Source organism: Notolepis coatsorum, assembly GCF_963971535.1.
Source record: "Notolepis coatsorum genome assembly, chromosome: 16".
Taxonomy (NCBI): Eukaryota; Metazoa; Chordata; class Actinopteri; order Aulopiformes; family Paralepididae; genus Notolepis; species Notolepis coatsorum.
Window position 1 is genome coordinate 12,932,640 of NC_140180.1, and position 21,652 is coordinate 12,954,291.

The window sequence follows — 21,652 nt, forward strand, 5'->3', positions numbered from 1 at the left end:
TCCTTTTCTGATTTTGTCAAACACTTAAACCCAAAACAGTGCTGATTTATTTTGCTCACAATCTCTCGCATATCCCAAAACGGCAAGCAATTTTAGATGAGAAAAATATCAGCAAATATAGCACGTTGTTTTGTATAGGCTTAGTACAGTGAATATGGTTTTGGCTTTTGGGTAATCTGAATCTAAAAAGCATTAAAAGCAGAGTTCCTAATGTGAAATTTAAGACACAATTTTGTGTCTAGTGGCATTCGATGTATTGAAAATGGGGGACCCTGATGTAAACGAGACGAAAGTCTTTCTCTGGTCTGCATCCCCTTAACAATTGTGTGTATTGAGCCGTACTGTATTGTACCCATTCTGCAATCTGTTAAATAAAGTTTTCATTCATTCATTCATCGCCTGTGCACAGTAGGAACCTTTATGCCCCAATGACAACGTTCCCACCAGGAACAATATGACCGACGGTCCGCATTTTACAATAGGCTTCAATCTTGTATATTTTTCCAGCGTGAAAAGTATCCTGCAAAAATATTGTTTTAATAAAAGCTTGTCGTCGCGTTTCGTTTTAATAACTGTGTCCGTTTTTTGTAACGCGGCGATTAAAGCCTCAGAAACGGTCGTCGCCGACAGGAAAGCAAAGCTGTGCTAACAAACATTAGCATCATCAGTATCCCCACGTAGGTTGCCGTGTGTTGCTACGTGTACAGTATTAACAGTGAGGACGGTCAGCCAGCTCGTCTCTATATAATGATGTTACCGTTACATCTCCACGTGTAGCTACATAGATTAGAGTCGGTTCTTATTCAATGCATCTTTATCAATGCATTCTGATGTATGAAACTGCTCCCACTTTCATCTTACTTTGAGGAGGTGAAGAGTATGTGTTGTGCTTTCTTTTTCACGGGTGACAGTCGGGGGACGAGATGAGAGAGAAGAGGCCACGGATCACCGACTGAAGGGACGAAGGAGGAGATGGAGGAAGAGCGAAGAAGAGGGAAAGTATTGGGTTTATTCTGAGAACATTACTACTAGCATCGCTGTGTTGGACCAACAACAACAACAACAACATCCTCTGCTTCCCGACACATTGTGCAGCTTTTCATTCTCCAGCTCTTCATAGCGTTTTTAAAATGATGTATTCGTCGAGAAGAAAACCTGTGCTCTATTTCAAAGAGGAGCGAAGGTAAGAACTTCCACCTACTACTAGTCTGCCAAAGAAGTTGGATGTTTTCTGAAATAAAAATGTATATTGTTGTGTTGATTGATACACACGGTAGCTAACTGGGTTCATGTTCAACCTTTTTAGTCAATAGTTTGTCATGAATTCAACCACCCCCCCCACCCACACTCGCCCTTAGTAGACGAGCAATGATTTAGCCTGTATCATACAGGCTGTATGCATTGAGAAGCAAACAGCATGTGGATCATCTCTACAGCCTAAACCCAACCCAACTATTCGAATAACACAATTTCTTGCCCCCCCCCCCCCCCCCAAGAAATGACCCTCTCAACGTGCCTCATCGAGAAGACAGTAGGTCTGCTGAGTGAGTAGAGATGGTTTGGTCCAGTTTGTTGACCTGTGTGGCTCAAGGTGGTTCATTGAATGTAGATGGGTGGCATGGTGTTACTTTATCAATTACAGTCATTGCATGCTGAGCTCTGCATGTAGGTTGATGCAACAGGTTAGTGGCCCAGCCTGCAGGAGCCAATACCCTATAGGGCCTAATACTACTAACCAGTAACTACAAAACAGTAACCAGTAAGTTAGTAACTACAAAACATACAACTGAAACCACTAGGCCCCCTGCCAATAATGAGAATGTAGTATGTTCGGCACTTTTATGCATGCATACTTCTAGGGCTGGGAAATAATGCAATATTAGATGTAATCTTTCATTGGCGTCATGATTCAATTATTCCAAAACTCATAGGTCACTAGTGAGGTCACCCTAATTTATCAGCAATTTCATAAGTAGGCCTCTAGGCACAATAATAAACAATAAAACAAATCTGCTAAGACTGTTACAAGTCTGAGATCATACTTTTAATTGCAGCAAAACAAGGAATAACCTTCAGCTTCAAATTAAGATGTGTTATGTTGTCTAAATCAACATGCACTAAAATGTATCACAAAATGAGAAGTATTTGGCGGAATATGATGAAAATGACATCAATGGAATTAGACTATTTAATTTATAATGATATGTTGCATACATTAACATATATTGTGACATATGAACATTGGAGGGGGAAATCCTTTATGAATCATGATGTTATCTTCTTCTGTATCGCCCCCAGCCCTACGTGTTCCCTTCTAGCTTACGTGTGTCTCACTCACAACAACACATGTTTACCCCACTAATCCTGTTTAATTAGCCTAATTTACTGCCCTCAGGCAAACTACACTAGAAAAGAGAGTGCGTTGTGTACCATATCCTGTAAGATAGGTGTCCATTTTGAAGCTACGCTTTTTTGTCAAGATAAATCAGTAGCACCTTCAGTATTTAGAATGTTTAAAACTTACCACAACAAATCTGTACATGCATTTCTCATTGTAAACAACAAAGGACCCTTTTCTCTCTCTCTCCCTCCCTCCCTAGTTTGTCTTTGATACCACGTAGAATTGTTTACATTAGGGATGGGATACTGTATCACAATTCAATATATCGCAATACAAAAAAAGTCACTATGTATCAAGGAGGGGCAGAAAAGAGTACAACAATGCTGCCGGCTACTTTTTATTGTTTCTTTCACAAGCTCTCCCTCGCCCATGACACCGTTTGGCCAGCAGAGGGCGCACTCGCCATTTTGTATGCAATACATTTCCCTGATGTAACACTACGTCGTCGACCGCTTCGGAAGATTCCCTGGCGCTGGTGGTCATGGTTGTGTTTAGATGAACTGTGAAGCCCGTATTATGCATCAAATAGTACGCTGAGATAATCATATCATCATCCCTAGTATACACATCAGACTTTGACCTCTATGGTGGCCGCAGTGTATATATCCACATTTCCTACCTGGACATTTAAATGTACACTTATAAATCTCTGGGTGATCTAATACTAGGAGGTAAAGACTATATGTCTGGGTCGCGATAGTCTTCGGCATGCTGTATCTGTTTGTTTTGTCCTGTAGTCGCAGTCGTGTGTTGAATTGCCACCTGACCTCCGTGTACTTCCCAAATTGCCCCCACCCCTACCGCCCGAAAAAGAGGCGTGATGACAAATATGTTTTCTCATCTCGCTGACCTCTGACCTCCCCCCAGGTTCCTCTCGGGCAGGTGCACGGTCTACAAGCTGTTCGGCCTCTGCATGGTGCTGGTCCTGGTGTCCCTGCTGTGGCTCCAGCTGAGCTGCACGGGGGACATGTCCCGCCTCGATGACATCCGCCTCTCACACCAACAACAACAACAACAACAGCAGCCGCCGCCCTGCCCGCCAGAGAGACAGGCGGCGGCGTCCGTCACCACGGAGGACGACCCTTCCTGGGGCGATCACAAGCTGGCCCTGATCATCCCCTTCAGGGAGCGCTTCGAGGAGCTGCTGGTGTTCGTGCCCTTCATGCACACGTACCTCAACGGCAAGAAGATACGGCACCGCATCCTGGTGGTCAACCAGGTGGACCACTACCGGTGAGTCGTCAGTCAGGGGGGCCGCGGTCGGTGTTACCAGGTGGACCACTACCGGTGAGTCGTCAGTCAGGGGGGCTGCGGTCGGTGTTACCAGGTGGACCACTACCGGTGAGTCGTCAGTCAGGGGGGCCGCGGTCGGTGTTACCAGGTGGACCACTACCGGTGAGTCGTCAGTCAGGGGGGCCGCGGTCGGTGTTACCAGGTGGACCACTACCGGTGAGTCGTCACTCAGGGGGGGGCTGCGGTCGGTGTTACCAGGTGGACCACTACCGGTGAGTCAGGGGGGCTGCGGTCGGTGTTACCAGGTGGACCACTACCGGTGAGTCGTCAGTCAGGGGGGGGCTGCGGTCGGTGTTACCAGGTGGACCACTACCGGTGAGTCAGGGGGGCTGCGGTCGGTGTTACCAGGTGGACCACTACCGGTGAGTCGTCAGGTCAGGGGGGCTGCGGTCGGTGTTACCAGGTGGACCACTACCGGTGAGTCGTCAGGGGGGGGGGGCTGCGGTCGGTGTTACCAGGTGGACCACTACCGGTGAGTCGTCAGGGGGGGGGGGCTGCGGTCGGTGTTACCAGGTGGACCACTACCGGTGAGTCGTCAGGGGGGGGGCTGCGGTCGGTGTTCCACGTGTTACCACCAGGTGGACCACTACCGGTGAGTCGTCAGGGGGGCTGCGGTCGGTGTTCCACGTTTTTTTTTTTTTTTTTGTTAGCGGGGGGTGGGAAGCCGGTGGGGTGTGTGTCCTGGTCGCCTGAATACTTTTGACAACAAATGTTTGTTTCCGCGTCTCTGATTGGCCAGGTCATTTCTGGTCATGTGACATGTACGCCCAATCGTGGGACCCCAAGTGTCTACACTGGTTAAGCTTAGGCGCTCTTTCGAAGTTGGTCAAGGTTAGAGTTTGTCTTAGAGCATGGTGATAGAACACCAGGTAGTTTGCAGGCTGTTAGACCCGGAAATAGGCGCAGAACTTGCTGTCCCACGATTGGCGCACATGTCACATGACCTGGCGGAAACAAACATTTGTTGTCGAAAGTATTCACGCGTCCTCCTGGTCGTTGTAAACCGCGACTCCTACTGGTCGGTCGGGGGCGCCTGTTCAGCAGGGAGGGGATCTGGGGGGAAATAGCGTGAACCTCCGCACGCGTTACGTCGTTCCCCCAGTGAGAGTCCTCGCTGTCAGGTGAAAAGAAGCGGCTGGCTGACTCCACATGTATCGGAGGAGGCGTGTGGTAGTTCTACACCCTCCCCCAGGCCGACAGTGGGGCAATGCGCGCAACGACCAGGAAGGGAATCGGCATAACGACGATGCAGATGATCAGAACTGGAGTTGGTCCCCAGACGTCTCTAGCTGCCCACTGGGTCACATGTAGAGGGATCATCATTTCCCCACAGCAACAAGACGATATAACTTGAATACACGCAGGGGAAACACCGTCTTTGTGCTCCGACCAAACTAATGACGGCTATGTTGACTGTTACGATCATCATCGCTGTTATATTAAAGTCTAGTAGGTAATTGTAGATCAGTTATTTAGGCCCGTCTGTTAGCCAGCTGAGCTTGAGATCTGTTTACAACATATCATTACGGTACATCGATTTCTTTCACGCGACTTCACACGACACTCCCGAATTGTTTCTAAGAGATTCCCGTCTCCCGGCTTTTCTTCCCCGTTATCTCTTCTTTTGTTTTGTCTCTGTACCTGAGGATGTCTCTTCCCCTCCCCAGGTTCAACCGGGCGTCCCTCATCAACGTGGGCTTCCTGGAGAGCGGCAACGACACGGACTACGTGGCCATGCACGACGTGGACCTGCTGCCCCTCAACCAGGCCCTGGACTATGGCTTCCCCGCGGAGGGGCCGTTCCACGTGGCCTCGCCCGAGTTGCACCCGCTCTACCACTACAAGACCTACGTGGGGGGCATCCTGCTGCTCACCAAGAAGCACTATCACATGGTAAGGCTGTGTCCCCGAAGCCTGTTTTTGGGATTTCGAACTTCGTCAGGGTTTCTTTTCGAACAGACGTTCGAACCTTCGTTTTTAATAATATATATATATTTTTTTTAAGTTTTATTTATTTATTCTTTTTTTTTTAAATAAATATCCTCAAACTAAATCCTCAATTTGAATAAAGCGATTAATCTGATTAAATTAGTCTTTTTCTTTTATTAAATCAACTTTCTTTAATTAATATAATTAATTAAGAAAAACCCCTTTGTTTTAAACAGAATGCATTTTTTATTAAAATAAAAAATGTGGATGTTGATTTAGAATTCGAATGCCAACGTAACGAACAAAGGTTCGACCGTTAGGGCTCAGCCCTATCACATGGTAGGTGTACCACTACAAGACCTACGTGGGGGGGCACCCTGCTCCTCACCAAGAAGCACCATCACATGGCAGGCCGTGTTCAAACGGGATCAGCATCTATCGACGCAGCTTATTTGGTTGCAATAGTATTAATTTATTAAACAAAGGCGGTAATGATTTATTACACAACCACGTGAAGTGTGAGGGTATTGTAATCTCTCTCACTAAACGATTTGAGTATTTTCAGGAGTTCTGGAAAGAGAACGCCATTTGACATTGAGATTAAAAGTTTCATCAAGTCACCAGCTTGGCTGGCCGTTCACACTAATACAATTGGCTGTATTAGAGGGTGGGAGAAGCTGGCGGGGTGGGTCCGGGTCGTTGTAAACAGCGACTCCTACAGTTCGGTCGGGGCGCCTGCTAAGCGCCGATAGGACTTGAGTGGGATAGTGTGATCCTTCCACACGCTACGCCCTCTCAGGGACGATCCGCGCTGCCAGGTGAAAAGAAGCGGTTGATTGGCTGGACATGTGTCGGAGGAAGCACGTGGTAGCCTCCACTCTCCCAGATGATCTGACTGTGGGGGGTAAGTGCGCAGCGACCAGGAAGGGGATTGGGAATTGGCATACGACTAACATTGGGATGGGAGAAAAACCGGAGGAAAAATGGAGGGGGAAAAAGACCAAAAAATAAAAATAAAAAATGTCATCAAGATTGAGAGAGCTAGTCAGATAGAAACTCAGAATGACCACATGGTGCACTATACAGTGGGATATACAGTGAGCTATACAGTGAGCTATACAGTGAGCTATACAGTGAGCTATACAGTGAGCTATACAGTGAGTTATACAGTGAGCTATACAGTGAGCTATACAGTGAGCTATACAGTGGGATATACAGTGAGTTATACAGTCAGCTATACAGTCAGCTATACAGTGAGCTATACAGTGAGCTATACAGTGAGCTATACAGTGAGCTATACAGTGAGCTATACAGTGAGATATACAGTGAGCTATACAGTGAGCTATACAGTCAGCTATACAGTGAGCTATACAGTGAGCTATACAGTCAGCTATACAGTGAGCTATACAGTGAGCTATACAGTGAGCTATACAGTGAGCTATACAGTGAGCTATACAGTCAGCTATACAGTCAGCTATACAGTGAGCTATACAGTGAGCTATACAGTGAGCTATACAGTGGGATATACAGTGAGCTATACAGTCAGCTATACAGTGAGCTATACAGTGAGCTATACAGTGAGCTATACAGTGAGCTATACAGTGAGCTATACAGTGAGCTATACAGTCGGCTATACAGTGAGCTATACAGTGAGCTATACAGTGAGCTATACAGTGGGATATACAGTCAGCTATACAGTGAGCTATACAGTGAGTTATACAGTGAGCTATACAGTGAGCTATACAGTGAGCTATACAGTGAGATATACAGTGAGCTATACAGTGGGATATACAGTGGGATATACAGTGGGATATACAGTGGGATATACAGTGAGCTATACAGTGGGATATACAGTGAGCTATACAGTGAGCTATACAGTGAGTTATACAGTGAGCTATACAGTGAGCTATACAGTCATCTATACAGTGAGCTATACAGTGAGCTATACAGTCATCTATACAGTGAGTTATACAGTGAGCTATACAGTGAGATATACAGTGAGCTATACAGTGAGCTATACAGTCATCTATACAGTGAGCTATACAGTGAGTTATACAGTGAGCTATACAGTGAGCTATACAGTGAGTTATACAGTGAGCTATACAGTGAGCTATACAGTGAGTTATACAGTCATCTATACAGTGAGCTATACAGTGAGTTATACAGTGAGCTATACAGTGGGATACACAGTGAGCTATACAGTCATCTATACAGTGAGCTATACAGTGAGCTATACAGTCATCTATACAGTGAGCTATACAGTGAGTTATACAGTGAGCTATACAGTGAGCTATACAGTGAGTTATACAGTGAGCTATACAGTGAGCTATACAGTGAGCTATACAGTGAGCTATACAGTGAGATATACAGTGAGCTATACAGTGGGATATACAGTGGGATATACAGTGAGCTATACAGTGAGCTATACAGTGAGCTATACAGTGAGCTATACAGTGAGATATACAGTGAGCTATACAGTGGGATATACAGTGAGCTATACAGTGAGCTATACAGTGAGCTATACAGTGAGATATACAGTGAGCTATACAGTGAGATATACAGTGAGCTATACAGTCATCTATACAGTGAGATATACAGTGAGCTATACAGTCATCTATACAGTCATCTATACAGTGAGCTATACAGTGAGCTATACAGTGAGCTATACAGTGAGCTACACTCTAGCTAAAGGATACTAAGCATGTTATCATGCTTTGAATAAAAGGGTTTTCGGTTCAAACTAAACATCTCTCCAGAAAATGCGGGTTCGCTTTATCTGAACCCAGGCCCTATTTAGAGAGTGTCTGGCACGATGTGTTGACCAGTACAGGCCATCATTTCACTGATAATTTTACTACTGAGAAACTTGGCACTATGCTGCATCCTCTCAGCCAGACTCCAGTCCACTGGGGTCGAGTGCTTTAGTCTCCAAAAATACTATAATGAGATACGTCTTCATATGTTCTACTGAGGAAATGGAAAGTGTATAAAAAATGATGATACTTTATTTCATATGCTTTGTGCTAACAATGTTTTAATTAGGTCCAACACAGGGGAAGCCGTTGTTTAATGACTGTAAACAGTCTAGTGAGTGTCTGTTGTCCTTGTTTGCTCTCAGTGTAACGGCATGTCCAACCGGTTCTGGGGCTGGGGCAGAGAGGATGACGAGTTCTACAGGAGACTGAGGAAAGCTGAGTTACAGGTGAACACCAGACATTTGTTTGTTTTTTTGTCATATAATAATATTCTAAACAATTTTCTTTGTTACACGTTTCAATGCAGTACTTAAAGGAGCTGTAGTGGTGTTTTTGTTTTGTTTTTCACCGCATATCTCGGCGCTATTTCTGCGTCGGGGAAAACCGTGCTCGTCACGGATCTGGGGGACACGAGTTCGATTCCCGGACCCGCCGTCATTTCTCAGAATGTCTTCCCCTGCTCTACATCCCATTTCAACCCGTTTCTGTCGGTCATGCTTGACCAGAAAAGCGATAAACGCTAAAAAATAAAGTAAAAAAAAAAAGAAAAGAAAAAAGTAGTCTACATGTTAAAATAATAGCTCTACACTCCCACAGCCATCACTGATATAGAGAGACAAAAATAAGAAATAAAAACTAGTTTTAAGCAAATGTGTCCTTGAAACAAGTCAATTAATCTACCAGTGCAGTAAGGCTGTCCCCGAACCCTGTTTTTGGGATTCGAACTTCACCAGGGTTTTTCGAAACGAACGTTCGAACCTTCGTTTTTCATTTAAAAAAAAATAGTAATTTTTTTTTAAATATTCGAAACACGGTTTTATATGAACTTAATAAATAAACAAAAACGAAAATGTCCAATAGGTCTACCTAAATAACAGATAGGCGCATATCCCGCTGAAAAATAAAGAAGCATTATATTATATAGCCAAATATTAAATAATTTTTTTGTTTTAAATATTCGAATCACTGTTTATATATTAACTTAATAAATAAACAAAAATGAAAATGTCCAATAGGTCTACCTAAATAACGCATTTATCACGCTGAAAACTAACAAGCATTATATAGCCTGTTTCGCGTATTTCTTATTAGAATGCCGTCTATTCCCAGCACGCATTAGACTGACTCACACGGTGCCTCGTCACAATCAGTCCAAAATCACTGCTAGGATGCTACCGAATCCGATGTCGGGAGTATACATTGGTACTGGCGTGCCAGCTTTGCCACCTTTGCCAGCCTGGCTTATTTTATTTTAGATTTACAATACACATGAGCTAAATGTTACACACACGCAGGGCGAGATATGCTGCAATTGCATAAAGCTTTGTGTCACAAATTTGGGAAGTCAATTAATTAACTATGGTCAATAAAACATTTAAAACGTATTGAAGGCTATATGGAATCTTCTTTGACGCACACACACACGACACAATGGCCTACTCAGTCACTATACAAACAAACAGAAATCAGATTTCGAGCAGAGCAACATTTATATAATGAAAGCACAACAGAACAGGACCCCACACCAGCAAATAATAATAAATCAGAAAATAATAATACAATATTTGGCTTATGGCATTGGCCTACCGCTTTGAACAAAGTCCAGCTGTCCAAAATCCAATAACAAATAACTTTAACGTAGGCTAATAATAAATCATAATCGACCATTCAGGGCATAATGCCTATTTGGCCAACCTTGCCTCTCTCTCTTGAACTATTTACATTAGTCATTTAATTCCTTTAGAATTTAAATGCGTCGTGGAGGAGAAGAATAGAGTCCACCGTAGATGGCTTCAGTGTGGTCCCCCTTTTATCCACTACTCTCCCCGCGGCACTGAAGTTTCTCTCGCTGCTGCTGCTACTTGCGGGAATGCTGAGCACTGTTCTACTCTCCTCGAGTTCTCTGCGTAATTCATCGTTACGGTGCAAAATAGAAAGTGAAAGCAGCGCTCGCGCAATAAAAAAAAAGAAAAAAAAGGAGGGGGCTGTCCGGCCGAGCCCGAATAATTTATTTAAAAACAAAGGCCTACCCAGCCCGAACCCGTCGGGTCGGGTAGGGCCCCGTCGGGCTTGGGCAGGGATGCAGTGCACTAGTTTGAGCCCAGCTCTTGGCGTTGCTACCGGCTGGCCGGTCGTTCATGCTAACACAATTGGCAAGTGTTAGAGGGTGGGAAAGCCGGTGGGTGGGGATTTGACGTTGTGGACAGCGACTCCTACAGGTCGGTTTGGTGACGCCGGTGCGACGGAAGCAGGAAGTGACGGGGGCAGCGTGAGCCTCCCACGCGTTACTCCTCGCCACTGAGTTCGAGCTGCTGCGGTGAAAAGATGCGACAGGCTGCCTCCTCGTGTACCGGAGGGGACACGTGATGCAAGGCTTCTATCCTCGGTACAACCGACCAGTGGGAGGCATAGTCTAGCAACGATCAAGACAGGGGAGGGAAGAATTGGATATACGAAATTGGGATGGGAGAAAAATAGAAAATGGGGAGAAAAAGTGGATAAAAGAAAAAAGAATTCGAATGCCAACGTAACGAACGAACGTTCGAACGTTTGGGCTTAGCCCTACAGTGCAGTAAGCTAATTAGGCTTGGCAAGACTTCTTGAAATAAAAATAAAAATATCTAGGGGTCTCTCTTGATTGGATAAAGTGGGAAGGGATACCAAAAATAAATGTTCTGTTTACTGTGGAGGGACCCATGTTACTGACGCTCTATATCAGTGATGGCTGTCAGATCAACGTAGAGCTATTTAACTTATATTTATACAAAATAATTCCACTTACAGCACCTTTTAATAAACAGAAGTACAATAATACAGTTGGGAGTGTATCGTCCCAATCACATCCCTGATTAAACCAGTGATGATCTCTTTGTCTGTCTCTCCATGTCCAGCTGTTCAGGCCCAGTGGAATAACCACGGGGTATAAAACCTTCCGCCACATCCACGACCCTGCCTGGAGGAAGAGGGACCAGAAGAGAATAGCCTCACAGAAACAGGTTGGTGATTTGTTCCTCAATTAAAGGGCATCTTTTAATAATTTTTTAATCATTATCTTTCCGTCTATCCAAAAATCACATGTACCAGTGTTTTGGTGTTTGAGATATTGGAAGAAGAAATAGTTTTGACTTAACATTAGTAGTCATCCCAAGTCTGTGGGATGTGAATGACGTGTGTCACTAGAAGGATTTAAATGTTATTTTACCTCACAGACTTTACTCCAGCATTGATAACAACGTGCTAAGAATAATTTCTACCCCCGAAATCTCAAAAACTGAAAGCGCAAGTGCTTATAATTTAGAAGGGCCATTTTGCTCTTATGTCACACTCAGGTTGGGTTCCTTTCCACCTTCCCCCAGCCCTGTGGGAACAGGGTGGAAAGGAACCCAACCTGAGCGTGACATAAGAGCGAAATGGCCGTTTGTCACAGTCCAGAGAAGGCTCTTAAAACGCCACTATGGAACCTTTTGGTGAAGAAACTTATCGTCTTTAGAAAAACTCAGAGTTTGACTGAAGAAGAGAAAACAGTGAGACTTGGAACACAATGAAACTACCCTCTAGTCTAAGCCTTCTCCTCGAGCTCAACCAGTGCCACGAAATCCGTAAAAAGGCCAACGGTCTTAATTTCTAGAGCATAAAACATGAATGACACAAATGAAAAACCGTAAACAAAGTTACCCTGCTTTGAAGAAATGTATTTCTTTTTGTCACCGTATTCCATATTCTCATCCTCATCGTCCTTATCGTGCAGTTACCTCTCACAGCCACTGGGTGCCACTCTCCCATAGCCCAGCTTTAAAACGGGTGGTATATAATCCCTTTCCCAATGAAAGCCCTGCGGTCGCCTGCTTCTCAGACGAGCTGTCTGAGACGTCTCGTGTCACGTGGCATGTCCTCTTATCGTCTCTTATTGTCTCTTATTGTCAAACTGTAAACCTGTCATTTGAACCCTCGCAAACAAAAGAGCCATATAGGTCAGTTCTGACACGTACCGGACGGCTCAGGTTGTCTGCTGTTGTACAGTAGATGCTGAAGCCCTGGGGGGGCCAACGTGAGCTCGCCCCGAACGGACTCGATCTGTCGTCCGGTAACTGGGAACACAACGCAGGCAGCGCTTTGACTTATGGACTTAAAGACGATTGTGTGAAAACGTCGCTCGCACACCTCGGGGGATAGGGAATGTGAAGTGGGCGGAGGGATACGGAGCGGGCGGAGGGATACGGAGCGGGCGGACGCCGTGGTCGCCGTCTTGGAAGGAGCACTTTATTTAATGGTATATTGAGTAGGGCTGGGAGGTATACAGTCGAGTCATGGAAAAGTGGTGGTCTTGCAGGAGTAGAGCGTGGTGGGCTTGCAGGAGCGTGGTGGGCTTGCAGGAGCGTGGTGGGCTTGGAGGAGGAGCGTGTGGGCTTGCAGGAGCGTGGTGGGCTTGCAGGAGCGTGGTGGGCTTGCAGGAGCGTGGTGGGCTTGCAGGAGCGTGGTGGGCTTGCAGGAGCGTGGTGGGCTTGGAGGAGGAGCGTGTGGGCTTGTAGGAGCGTGGTGGGCTTGGAGGAGGAGCGTGTGGGCTTGTAGGAGCGTGGTGGGCTTGTAGGAGCGTGGTGGGCTTGGAGGAGGAGTGTGGTGGGCTTGCAGGAGCGTGGTGGGCTTGCAGGAGGAGCGTGGTGGGCTTGTAGGAGCGTGGTGGGCTTGTAGGAGCGTGGTGGGCTTGTAGGAGCGTGGTGGGCTTGTAGGAGCGTGGTGGGCTTGTAGGAGTGTGGTCGGCTTGCCGCCGCAACCTTTGCAACCACTTTGGCGTAGAGTATAAATCAGGCATAACTCTCCACCCCACATGAAGCCAACTCCACATTCATACAGAGGGACTTTGTTCTTATTGTAAGAGTCTGTATTTGTCCTCCTTTCTTCCTTTCCATTCTTCCTCCCATCCCTCTCTCTCTTCCTCCCTTCCCTAACCCCCCTCTCTCCCCCCTCCCCCCTCTCTCCTCTCCTCTCCTCTCTCCCCCCCCCCCCCTCTCCTCTCCTCTCCCTGTAGGAGCAGTTTAAAGTGGACCCAGAGGGCGGCCTGTCCAACCTGCTGTACCAGGTGGAGTCCAGGCAGGAGCTGACCATCAGTGGGGCGCCGTGCACCATCCTCAACACCAAACTGGAGTGTGACCAGACCCTCACGCCCTGGTGCCTGCTGGCGTAGACGCAACAGAACTATACTATAATATAATATAATATAATCTAATAACACCCCTAAACCAAACCGAGCTGAGCTGAGCCGAGCTGAGCTGAGCTGAGCTGAGCTGAGCTGAACTGAACTGAACTGAACTGAACTGAGGTGTAGACCACCGCGGGGAGCCTGGCCCCGGTGTCTACGGGTCGGGCGTAAGATGAAAATCAACACCTTTTATGTTGTGGACAATGTCAGTCAGTTCTTTTTATTTTCTGCCATGGATGGACATGGATCATGAATTTGCCCCCCCTTTAGCCAAACCCAAGCTGAAACGACCTAATGCAGTATCATTGGAGAGTACGAGATGGACAAGACGCCTTGCTGCCTATTGGCATAGATGGACATGGATTCCTAAATATATATATATATACACACACACATGACACCTTTCAGACCACACTGGGGCGAACCTAAGCCCAGCCCGGTTGACCCGAGGTAGACTCGAGAGTTACATTGTGGACCGATGGAACTATAGACGTCGTCGTTACTTACCGTCACAGACGGGTGTTGAAGACTTCTTCGCTCTCTGCCTGTAGTGCAAAGCGTGTCGGAGGAGGCGTCGTAGACGGTTCGACTGAGCTCGCTTTTGCTATGTCCGCTGTGTTGGCCCTCTTCATGGAAATCTGAGCCAAATAATTGTAAACGATGCTAAAACAAACCAGAACTGGATATAGGAATAATATATAGGATTAGGAACATTCCGGATAGGAATGGGAATAGGTGGTTGGGTTATGCTCCTCTAGGCTGTAGTCACCGAAGCTGTACTGTAATAGCGCGCCGCAGATACAGGAAACCAGAGGAAGAGATTGTTATTAGAGAATGGGTTATTTAATGGTATATTGAGTAGGGCTGGGAGGTATACCCAATATAAAGTATACGTACAGTCATGGATCAACGCAAAGGTATGGATTTTCACTATACCGTCATCCACGATATCAAAATATTGTAAAAGATAATATATATCTATATACATACTGTATATTCTTAAGTTAATAAAAAGAATTCCCTGCAGCAATATTAAAAAGTAAAAGAAAATGGACAATTTGAATGAAATATGACCATGACAATTGTATTAGATGGAAGATAAACCTCTTGATTCTTGAAAGATAAAGACACTATACTGTCAATTGTCAAAACGAAAACAAATATATTGTGGTGTGATGTTTTGGTCACATATCTCCCAGCCCCTAACACAGAGTCTTATCTTCTTAAAATGAGGTGGAAACATCTGCCCGTGGAGCGAGAGTTCATTTAATTTCATGTTGTCGTTGGAGCTGGCGTTCCAATACAAATGAGCTGGTTTTCAAGGGTTTCCCAAGAAAAAACGAAAATGATCGGAACAGACTGAGCTGCAGATTTGTTCACCGGTCTCCTTCGAATAAGATCGAATGACTCGATATGAGCTTAAAATACATGTCATTTTATTTTTCTGTTTTAATAAGGAACAAAGTCATCCGGTTTAGTGTCTTCTCTCCCTGAGAATAAGCTACAAACAAACAAACAAACAAACAGGAGAGTCGATGGATGAAACCAAACTGACTCCAATACTAGTGACCCCCCCTCACCTGAATCACTCAGGTCAACCCATCAAGTGTCTTGACGGACGCTCACTGCTCTAACTAGATGGTGCCCCCCATGTCCATGTATGGGTATAACCGCCATCATGTGGGACGTCCCGAGCGTACACGCTCTTCCTCAGACCTGAAGAGCACACGTGGTGGTCATACCAAGACATGTTCACCGGAGCGTGATCTAGTGCACACAGACTCTTATTTATCAAGTTTCCTAGTGTTTTTCTGTCCAGACACTTTAGTATTTCTTGCTTGTATGCGTGCGCTTTTGCACATGTTTTGTGTTTTCTTTTTCACATTGACTGACTGTTAGTTTGTCCTCAAACATTCACCTCGGATTGGAGGGAGGATTCACGCCCAGCTCATTTCTTCTTCTCTGGTTATGATGCCAGGAAGGCAGGCGGGTCTGTTGCTCCTCTTCCTCGTTGGTGGTGGTGGTGGTGGTGACGGTGATGTTATGACGGTTATCATAATGGTGATAATGAGGAGGACAGTCATAGATGAGATGATGAGAATCGCGTTGGTCGTCCTGAAACTTAAGGACATGCAGTAGAAGAACCTTTTTTAAACTTTCTGTGAACGTGCCTCAAGGAAACGGAATATATTTATGCTGAACCATATTTTATGTCATTTTAACAAATATTATTTTTTATTTTGTTCTATTTTTAATGCTATTCATGAACCGCTTGGTAGCTGAATGACCTGCTTCAGGAACGACTGGATCTCAAACCAAACTTCAGGGACTGTGATGATGATGATGATGATTAAGACGAGGCATTGCTTTTTGTCAATGTGATGTTTCATGATGCATTGTCGGTGTGGACGGTACGATAAAAGAGGAGTTGCCATAACAGACGATGTCCAGCGTGTCCCTTTATTGAGTCACATGTTTACATTTACATTTAGTCATTTAGCTGAACGCTTTTATCCAAAGAGACTTACAAGTTCTGTACGACAAGTCAGCAGGAAGGGTACAACTCTGGCAGCTAAGGGTCAGTAAGATTGTTCATAAAACAGTGTTGAACTTGAGTGCTACATTCTTGAGTGCATAGTAGTATAGACATATTAGTGTAGTAGATAATAATATGAGCATGCTAGATTCCTTAGTAGCAAAGTGCATACTAGTAAAAGACGGTACACATTTTTTCCGATATTGATTCAAGAAGTGTGTTTTTAGTCAAAGGCAGACAATTGTGTGTGTTTCAGCTGTCCTGAAGTTCGTTCCACCATTGTGGAGCGAGGACCGAGAAGAGCCGGCCCGCCCCCCCAAGGAGCTCGGATAGGAGTGGGTCTGAGGCGGCCCTAAGATGCAGAGCGTAGGAGTCTTGATGGTGTGTAGTTAGAGGATGCAGAGTGTAGGAGTCTTGAGGGTGTGTAGTTAGAAGATGCATAGTGTAGGAGTCTTGAGGGTGTGTAGTTAGAAGATGCAGAGCGTAGGAGTCTTGAGGGTGTGTAGTTAGAAGATGCAGAGCCTAGGAGTCTTGAGGGTGTGTAGTTAGAAGATGCAGAGTGTAGGAGTCTTGAGGGTGTGTAGTTAGAAGATGCAGAGCGGAGGGGTCTTGAGGGTGTGTAGTTAGAAGATGCAGAGCGTAGGAGTCTTGAGGGTGTGTAGTTAGAAGATGCAGAGTGTAGGAGTCTTGAGGGTGTGTAGTTAGAAGATGCAGAGTGTAGGAGTCTTGAGGGTGTGTAGTTAGAAGATGCAGAGCGTAGGAGTCTTGAGGGTGTGTAGTTAGAAGATGCAGAGCGTAGGAGTCTTGAGGGTGTGTAGTTAGAAGATGCAGAGCGTAGGAGTCTTGAGGGTGTGTAGTTAGAAGATGCAGAGCGTAGGAGTCTTGAGGGTGTGTAGTTAGAAGATGCAGAGCGTAGGAGTCTTGAGGGTGTGTAGTTAGAAGATGCAGAGTGTAGGGGTCTTGAGGGTGTGTAGTTAGAAGATGCAGAGTGTAGGAGTCGAGGGTGTGTAGTTAGAAGATGCAGAACGTAGGAGTCTTGATGGTGTGTATAGTTAGAAGATGCAGAGCGGAGGGGTCTTGAGGGTGTGTAGTTAGAAGATGCAGAGCGTAGGGGTCTTGAGGGTGTGTAGTTAGAACATGCAGAGCGGAGGGGTCTTGAGGGTGTGTAGTTAGAAGATGCAGAGCGTAGGAGTCTTGAGGGTGTGTAGTTACAGGATGCAGAGCGGAGGGGTCTTGAGGGTGTGTAGTTAGAAGATGCAGAGCGTAGGGGTCTTGAGGGTGTGTAGTTAGAAGATGCAGACCGTAGGGGTCTTGAGGGTGTGTAGTTAGAACATGCAGAGCGGAGGGGTCTTGAGGGTGTGTAGTTAGAAGATGCAGAGCGTAGGAGTCTTGAGGGTGTGTAGTTACAGGATGCAGAGCGGAGGGGTCTTGAGGGTGTGTAGTTAGAAGATGCAGAGCGTAGGGGTCTTGAGGGTGTGTAGTTAGAAGATGCAGAGTGTAGGAGTCTTGAGGGTGTGTAGTTAGAAGATGCAGAGCGTAGGAGTCTTGAGGGTGTGTAGTTAGAAGATGCAGAGCGTAGGAGTCTTGAGGGTGTGTAGTTAGAAGATGCAGAGCGTAGGAGTCTTGAGGGTGTGTAGTTAGAAGATGCAGAGCGTAGGAGTCTTGATGGTGTGTAGTTAGAGACCACTGCCCCATCCCTGTCTTTGGAGGTACTATCAAGGTCTGTCTGGGGGGGGGGGGGGGGGGTACTCTGACATCACATTGGCGCAGTGCGGAGTGTGCAGCAGGGTTAAGATATCCACCGCTAGGGAAGCAAAACTGACAATGTGATTAGTTACTCTTTAAAATAAGATTAGATATTCCTTTATTGAGGGGAAATTTGGGCGTCATAGCAGGATGGGGGAGGGGAGGTACAGGTATGGGCAAGGTAATAGTAGAAAGACATAAGTATAGGCAATAAATAATAAGAATCCGAATGTATAATACTATTGAGTATGAGTAAAAGTAGGGAATAATGCCCACGGCGGCTGTGGATCGCCTGATGGCCGCTGGCACGAAGGACTGGCCGGGTGTCTGGGGGTATGAGTCTGTGGCTGCTCTTCATCTTGGCTAGCTGCTGCTCACAGCGGGGGTGGGAGGGGTTCTCCAGGATAGCGGCCAGCTAAATAAGCTAAATGCTCCTTCAGAGGCCTTTGCACCAGATCCAGATAAGCTTCGTGGGGGAAACCTCGAGTGCAGGCTTTAGTCATAAGAGTTATTACAGGAACGGTGTGCTCTAGGTTTTCAAAGGGACTGCCTTGAGGCAGGAAACCTGCCCTGCTGTGGAGGAGAGCAGCACCGTGGCTGAAGGTCTTCTCTCATGGTCTTCTATCACTTTAGTCATTCTTTGTACCAACCACACCAAGGTTTGTTTACTGCTGCGTTTCTGTCTCGCAGTTTTTTTTGTTTTGTTTTGTTTTATTGTGGATCCCCATTAGTCTACACCAGTGGTTCCCAAACTGTGGTGCGCGCACCCCATGTGGTGCGCGAGCGCCCTCTAGGTGGTGCGTGACATGAAAAGGCTAATGGTGGTAAAAAAAATTAAATTAAAAAAAAATGTTTTATAATAAAATTTCATACAAATCTTAGTCAAACCTTTAGTATTATGGATATTAAACATGCTGGCAGAGTATTGTCGTGAACATTTTAATTAAATAAAGAAATTCCCTATCCATAGTCGCCGTGGGAAGAGATAAAATAAAAAATTAAATCTGTGCACGGAGACCAGCAACAATTTTTTCTAACAGAAACCCATTGGGGGGTGCGCGAGCTAGGTCGGGAGGTGACAGGGGGTGCACGGCCAAAAAAGTTTGGGAACCGCTGGTCTACACCAAAGTGAGACTACTCTTCCTGGGGTCCAAACATTTAAAATACAAACACAAAAAAAGTCAAATAAAAATATAAAACCACAAACATTGAAAAATACTCACAAGAAAACATCACGACAAACAAAACGAGTGAATCAAAGCTCACTCAATATTCATAAGTCAGATATCACAATTCTCCAACCATAAAATACATATTCCATAATCAGTCCATGAGAAGGTTAGAGGAATTCCACCAAAGTCAACTATTATTTAGGTTGTCATTTTATTTAAATGAGGATGGTTAATATTGTATAGGCCGGTATGTTCCCACACCTATGTTATATATGTAGACACCTGAATATGTCTAACAATAATTCAATGTGTCTAACTCTAATTCCTTGTACTCTACTGTGTTCATGATAACGTTGTGTAACTCGCTGACCCGTCTTGATTCTCCATATCCTAATATTGACATTTAGTAGTGGGACATGGCGCTGGACTGTCGCCAGGGGGAGCTGGTGCGACGTTGGGCTGGCAAAGGACAGGTGAGGAAGAGACTGACATGAAGGAGGAGCTAGATACACGGGACGCTCTCTTCTTCCAATTCCAGTGAAGCAAGCAGACGTGTGGACTAAGAGCTCCTGATAATAAAGACACGCGAACTACGACTCCTGCCACGGGGTGGGATAGTAACGTCGTATGCGAAAGTTTAGCATCCCAGTATAGTGCTTATAGGGTACGTTTGAACCAAGAAGAAGACGTTCTACTGCCGGACTGTGCTGTGGATATTCCACGCGCTGTGTTTAGGAATGTATAGGCGAAAGACTAGGGGGTCGCACTGACCAAAGCTTAGCTTCAAGTATAGGCCTGTTAGCCCAGTTAGCTCACGCGTCGCTCCACCGTCTCCCAGCCCCGCAGCAGACGTCGCTGGACCGCACCCGCCTCCAGCATTCTCCTAGCCGACCGCCAGTCCAGCTATTCGCCTGCCTAACGTCAGCCCAGCCAGCCCCCTTGCTATCACAGGTGACAACCACGGGACCGTTCGACGGCCATCTCGCGTCACAGACATTCATTGTGGGAGCAGGCCAGCACTCGGTTCGTACACTCACACCAGGTACTGTTAGCGCTCCAAGCACTCTGGAACATTATCGGTGAACATTCTCCTTTTCGAGAGCATGCCCTCTAAGGGCGAAGAGAATAAATACTTTGAGCTGACACGTGCACCAGTGACTAGGGGCGCCCCAACGTTTGTTGTTTTAGGTAATGCCGGCTTAGATAGGCTTTTTGTTTCAACTGTGGGCCCACTTAATTTTCTGGTTACATGTGTTGTGTGATCGAGTTGTGTAAACAGCACTTATGCACCTTAATGATTGTTCCAATTCCATAGCTCACGGAGCTTGCCGCCTACCTCCCTCCGTACTGTTCAATGAAAAGAGTATTAACCCATACAGGGACTTGTTGATTAATGTGAATCGCGAAATCCGAGTGTCATGCATAGTGCGTTGTGGTAAACCTGCATGTCATATTTCCAGTAAAGGGAGAGGCGGACAATTGGAATCACTGTGTGCGTGTGGATTACTGAGCATTACTGTCTAACCCCTTTTCGGTGAATATTAACGGTGCATTATTGTTTAACCCCTTTTATCCACGGCCTATGTTTAATTGGGGCAGGTGTTCTGTACAGGTCTCCACCCGTCAACAAGGAAAGGTACTGCTTTGGGGAGAAATTATATCATTTACCAATACTGCCACCGGGGGTGAGAGGGTGTGGGACGTATTAGGGGAAGTGTGGGTGTTTGGGGAATTACTACAGTCGCCCTGGAGGGCAAGAAGGACCAGCGTATAACCCTTAGGTTAGTAAATCCTAGGCCCCATCCACTCCCTCTGCTAAATCCCAATTCTAATACCCCTACACTACAGTCAGGGACTCAGCCAGACCCAGATCTGCTGTGTTCCCACTACCTGGTGACAGTTCATATCCACTCTCATAAAGTAGGGATAATCCACCCTTCTACATTTAGGTGTATATCTACAATGTTCTTTATTATGCTGGATGTTTACGTAGATGTTTGGAAGGAGCTCCTTTATAACTACTGTGCTCTGTGGGTGTGTCTCTCTGTGTGTGTGTCTCTGTGTGCGTGTGTGTGTCCGTGTGTGTGTGTGTGTGTGCTGCAACGCCACATTCCTCATCCTCAGCGCTCCACACCTGCTGACCCTTCACCCCCCAAGCACCTAGAGAGCTTCACTCTCCTGAGTCTCCTCACTTCTCAATGTCCTCTCAGCCATCTGTCTGGCGATGCATTTTGATTATTTAAGGACTGCACTGGTCTACATTGAGAGATAATAAAAAAAAAAAAGAAAAAAAAAAAAAAAAACAATAAACAAATATATATAAATGGCAAATGGTGCATTTATATATCTCTTTTATCCAAAGCGCTTTACAATCTTTTGTTCACTCATCGGGAGCAGTTAGGG

General features: G+C 45.7%; 1 protein-coding gene across 4 annotated transcripts; it reads left to right on the plus strand.

Annotated features, from left to right (window-relative positions):
* Positions 1 to 588: 588 nt before the first annotated feature.
* On the plus strand, positions 589 to 15,321 carry b4galt7 (xylosylprotein beta 1,4-galactosyltransferase, polypeptide 7 (galactosyltransferase I)). Of its 4 annotated transcripts, XM_084331786.1 has the most exons (7): positions 589 to 677; positions 912 to 1,183; positions 3,269 to 3,634; positions 5,362 to 5,587; positions 8,742 to 8,825; positions 11,490 to 11,594; positions 13,625 to 15,321. In XM_084331786.1, the coding sequence occupies exons 2-7, from the start codon at positions 1,131 to 1,133 to the stop codon at positions 13,778 to 13,780; spliced, it is 990 nt and encodes a 329-aa protein (XP_084187912.1). In that variant the 5' UTR covers positions 589 to 677; positions 912 to 1,130; the 3' UTR covers positions 13,781 to 15,321. The 4 variants fall into 4 exon arrangements, with proteins under 4 accessions (XP_084187912.1, XP_084187911.1, XP_084187913.1 ...); XM_084331785.1 differs by having other exon boundaries at positions 622 to 1,183; XM_084331787.1 differs by having other exon boundaries at positions 622 to 1,183; positions 13,628 to 15,321.
* Positions 15,322 to 21,652: the final 6,331 nt, after the last annotated feature.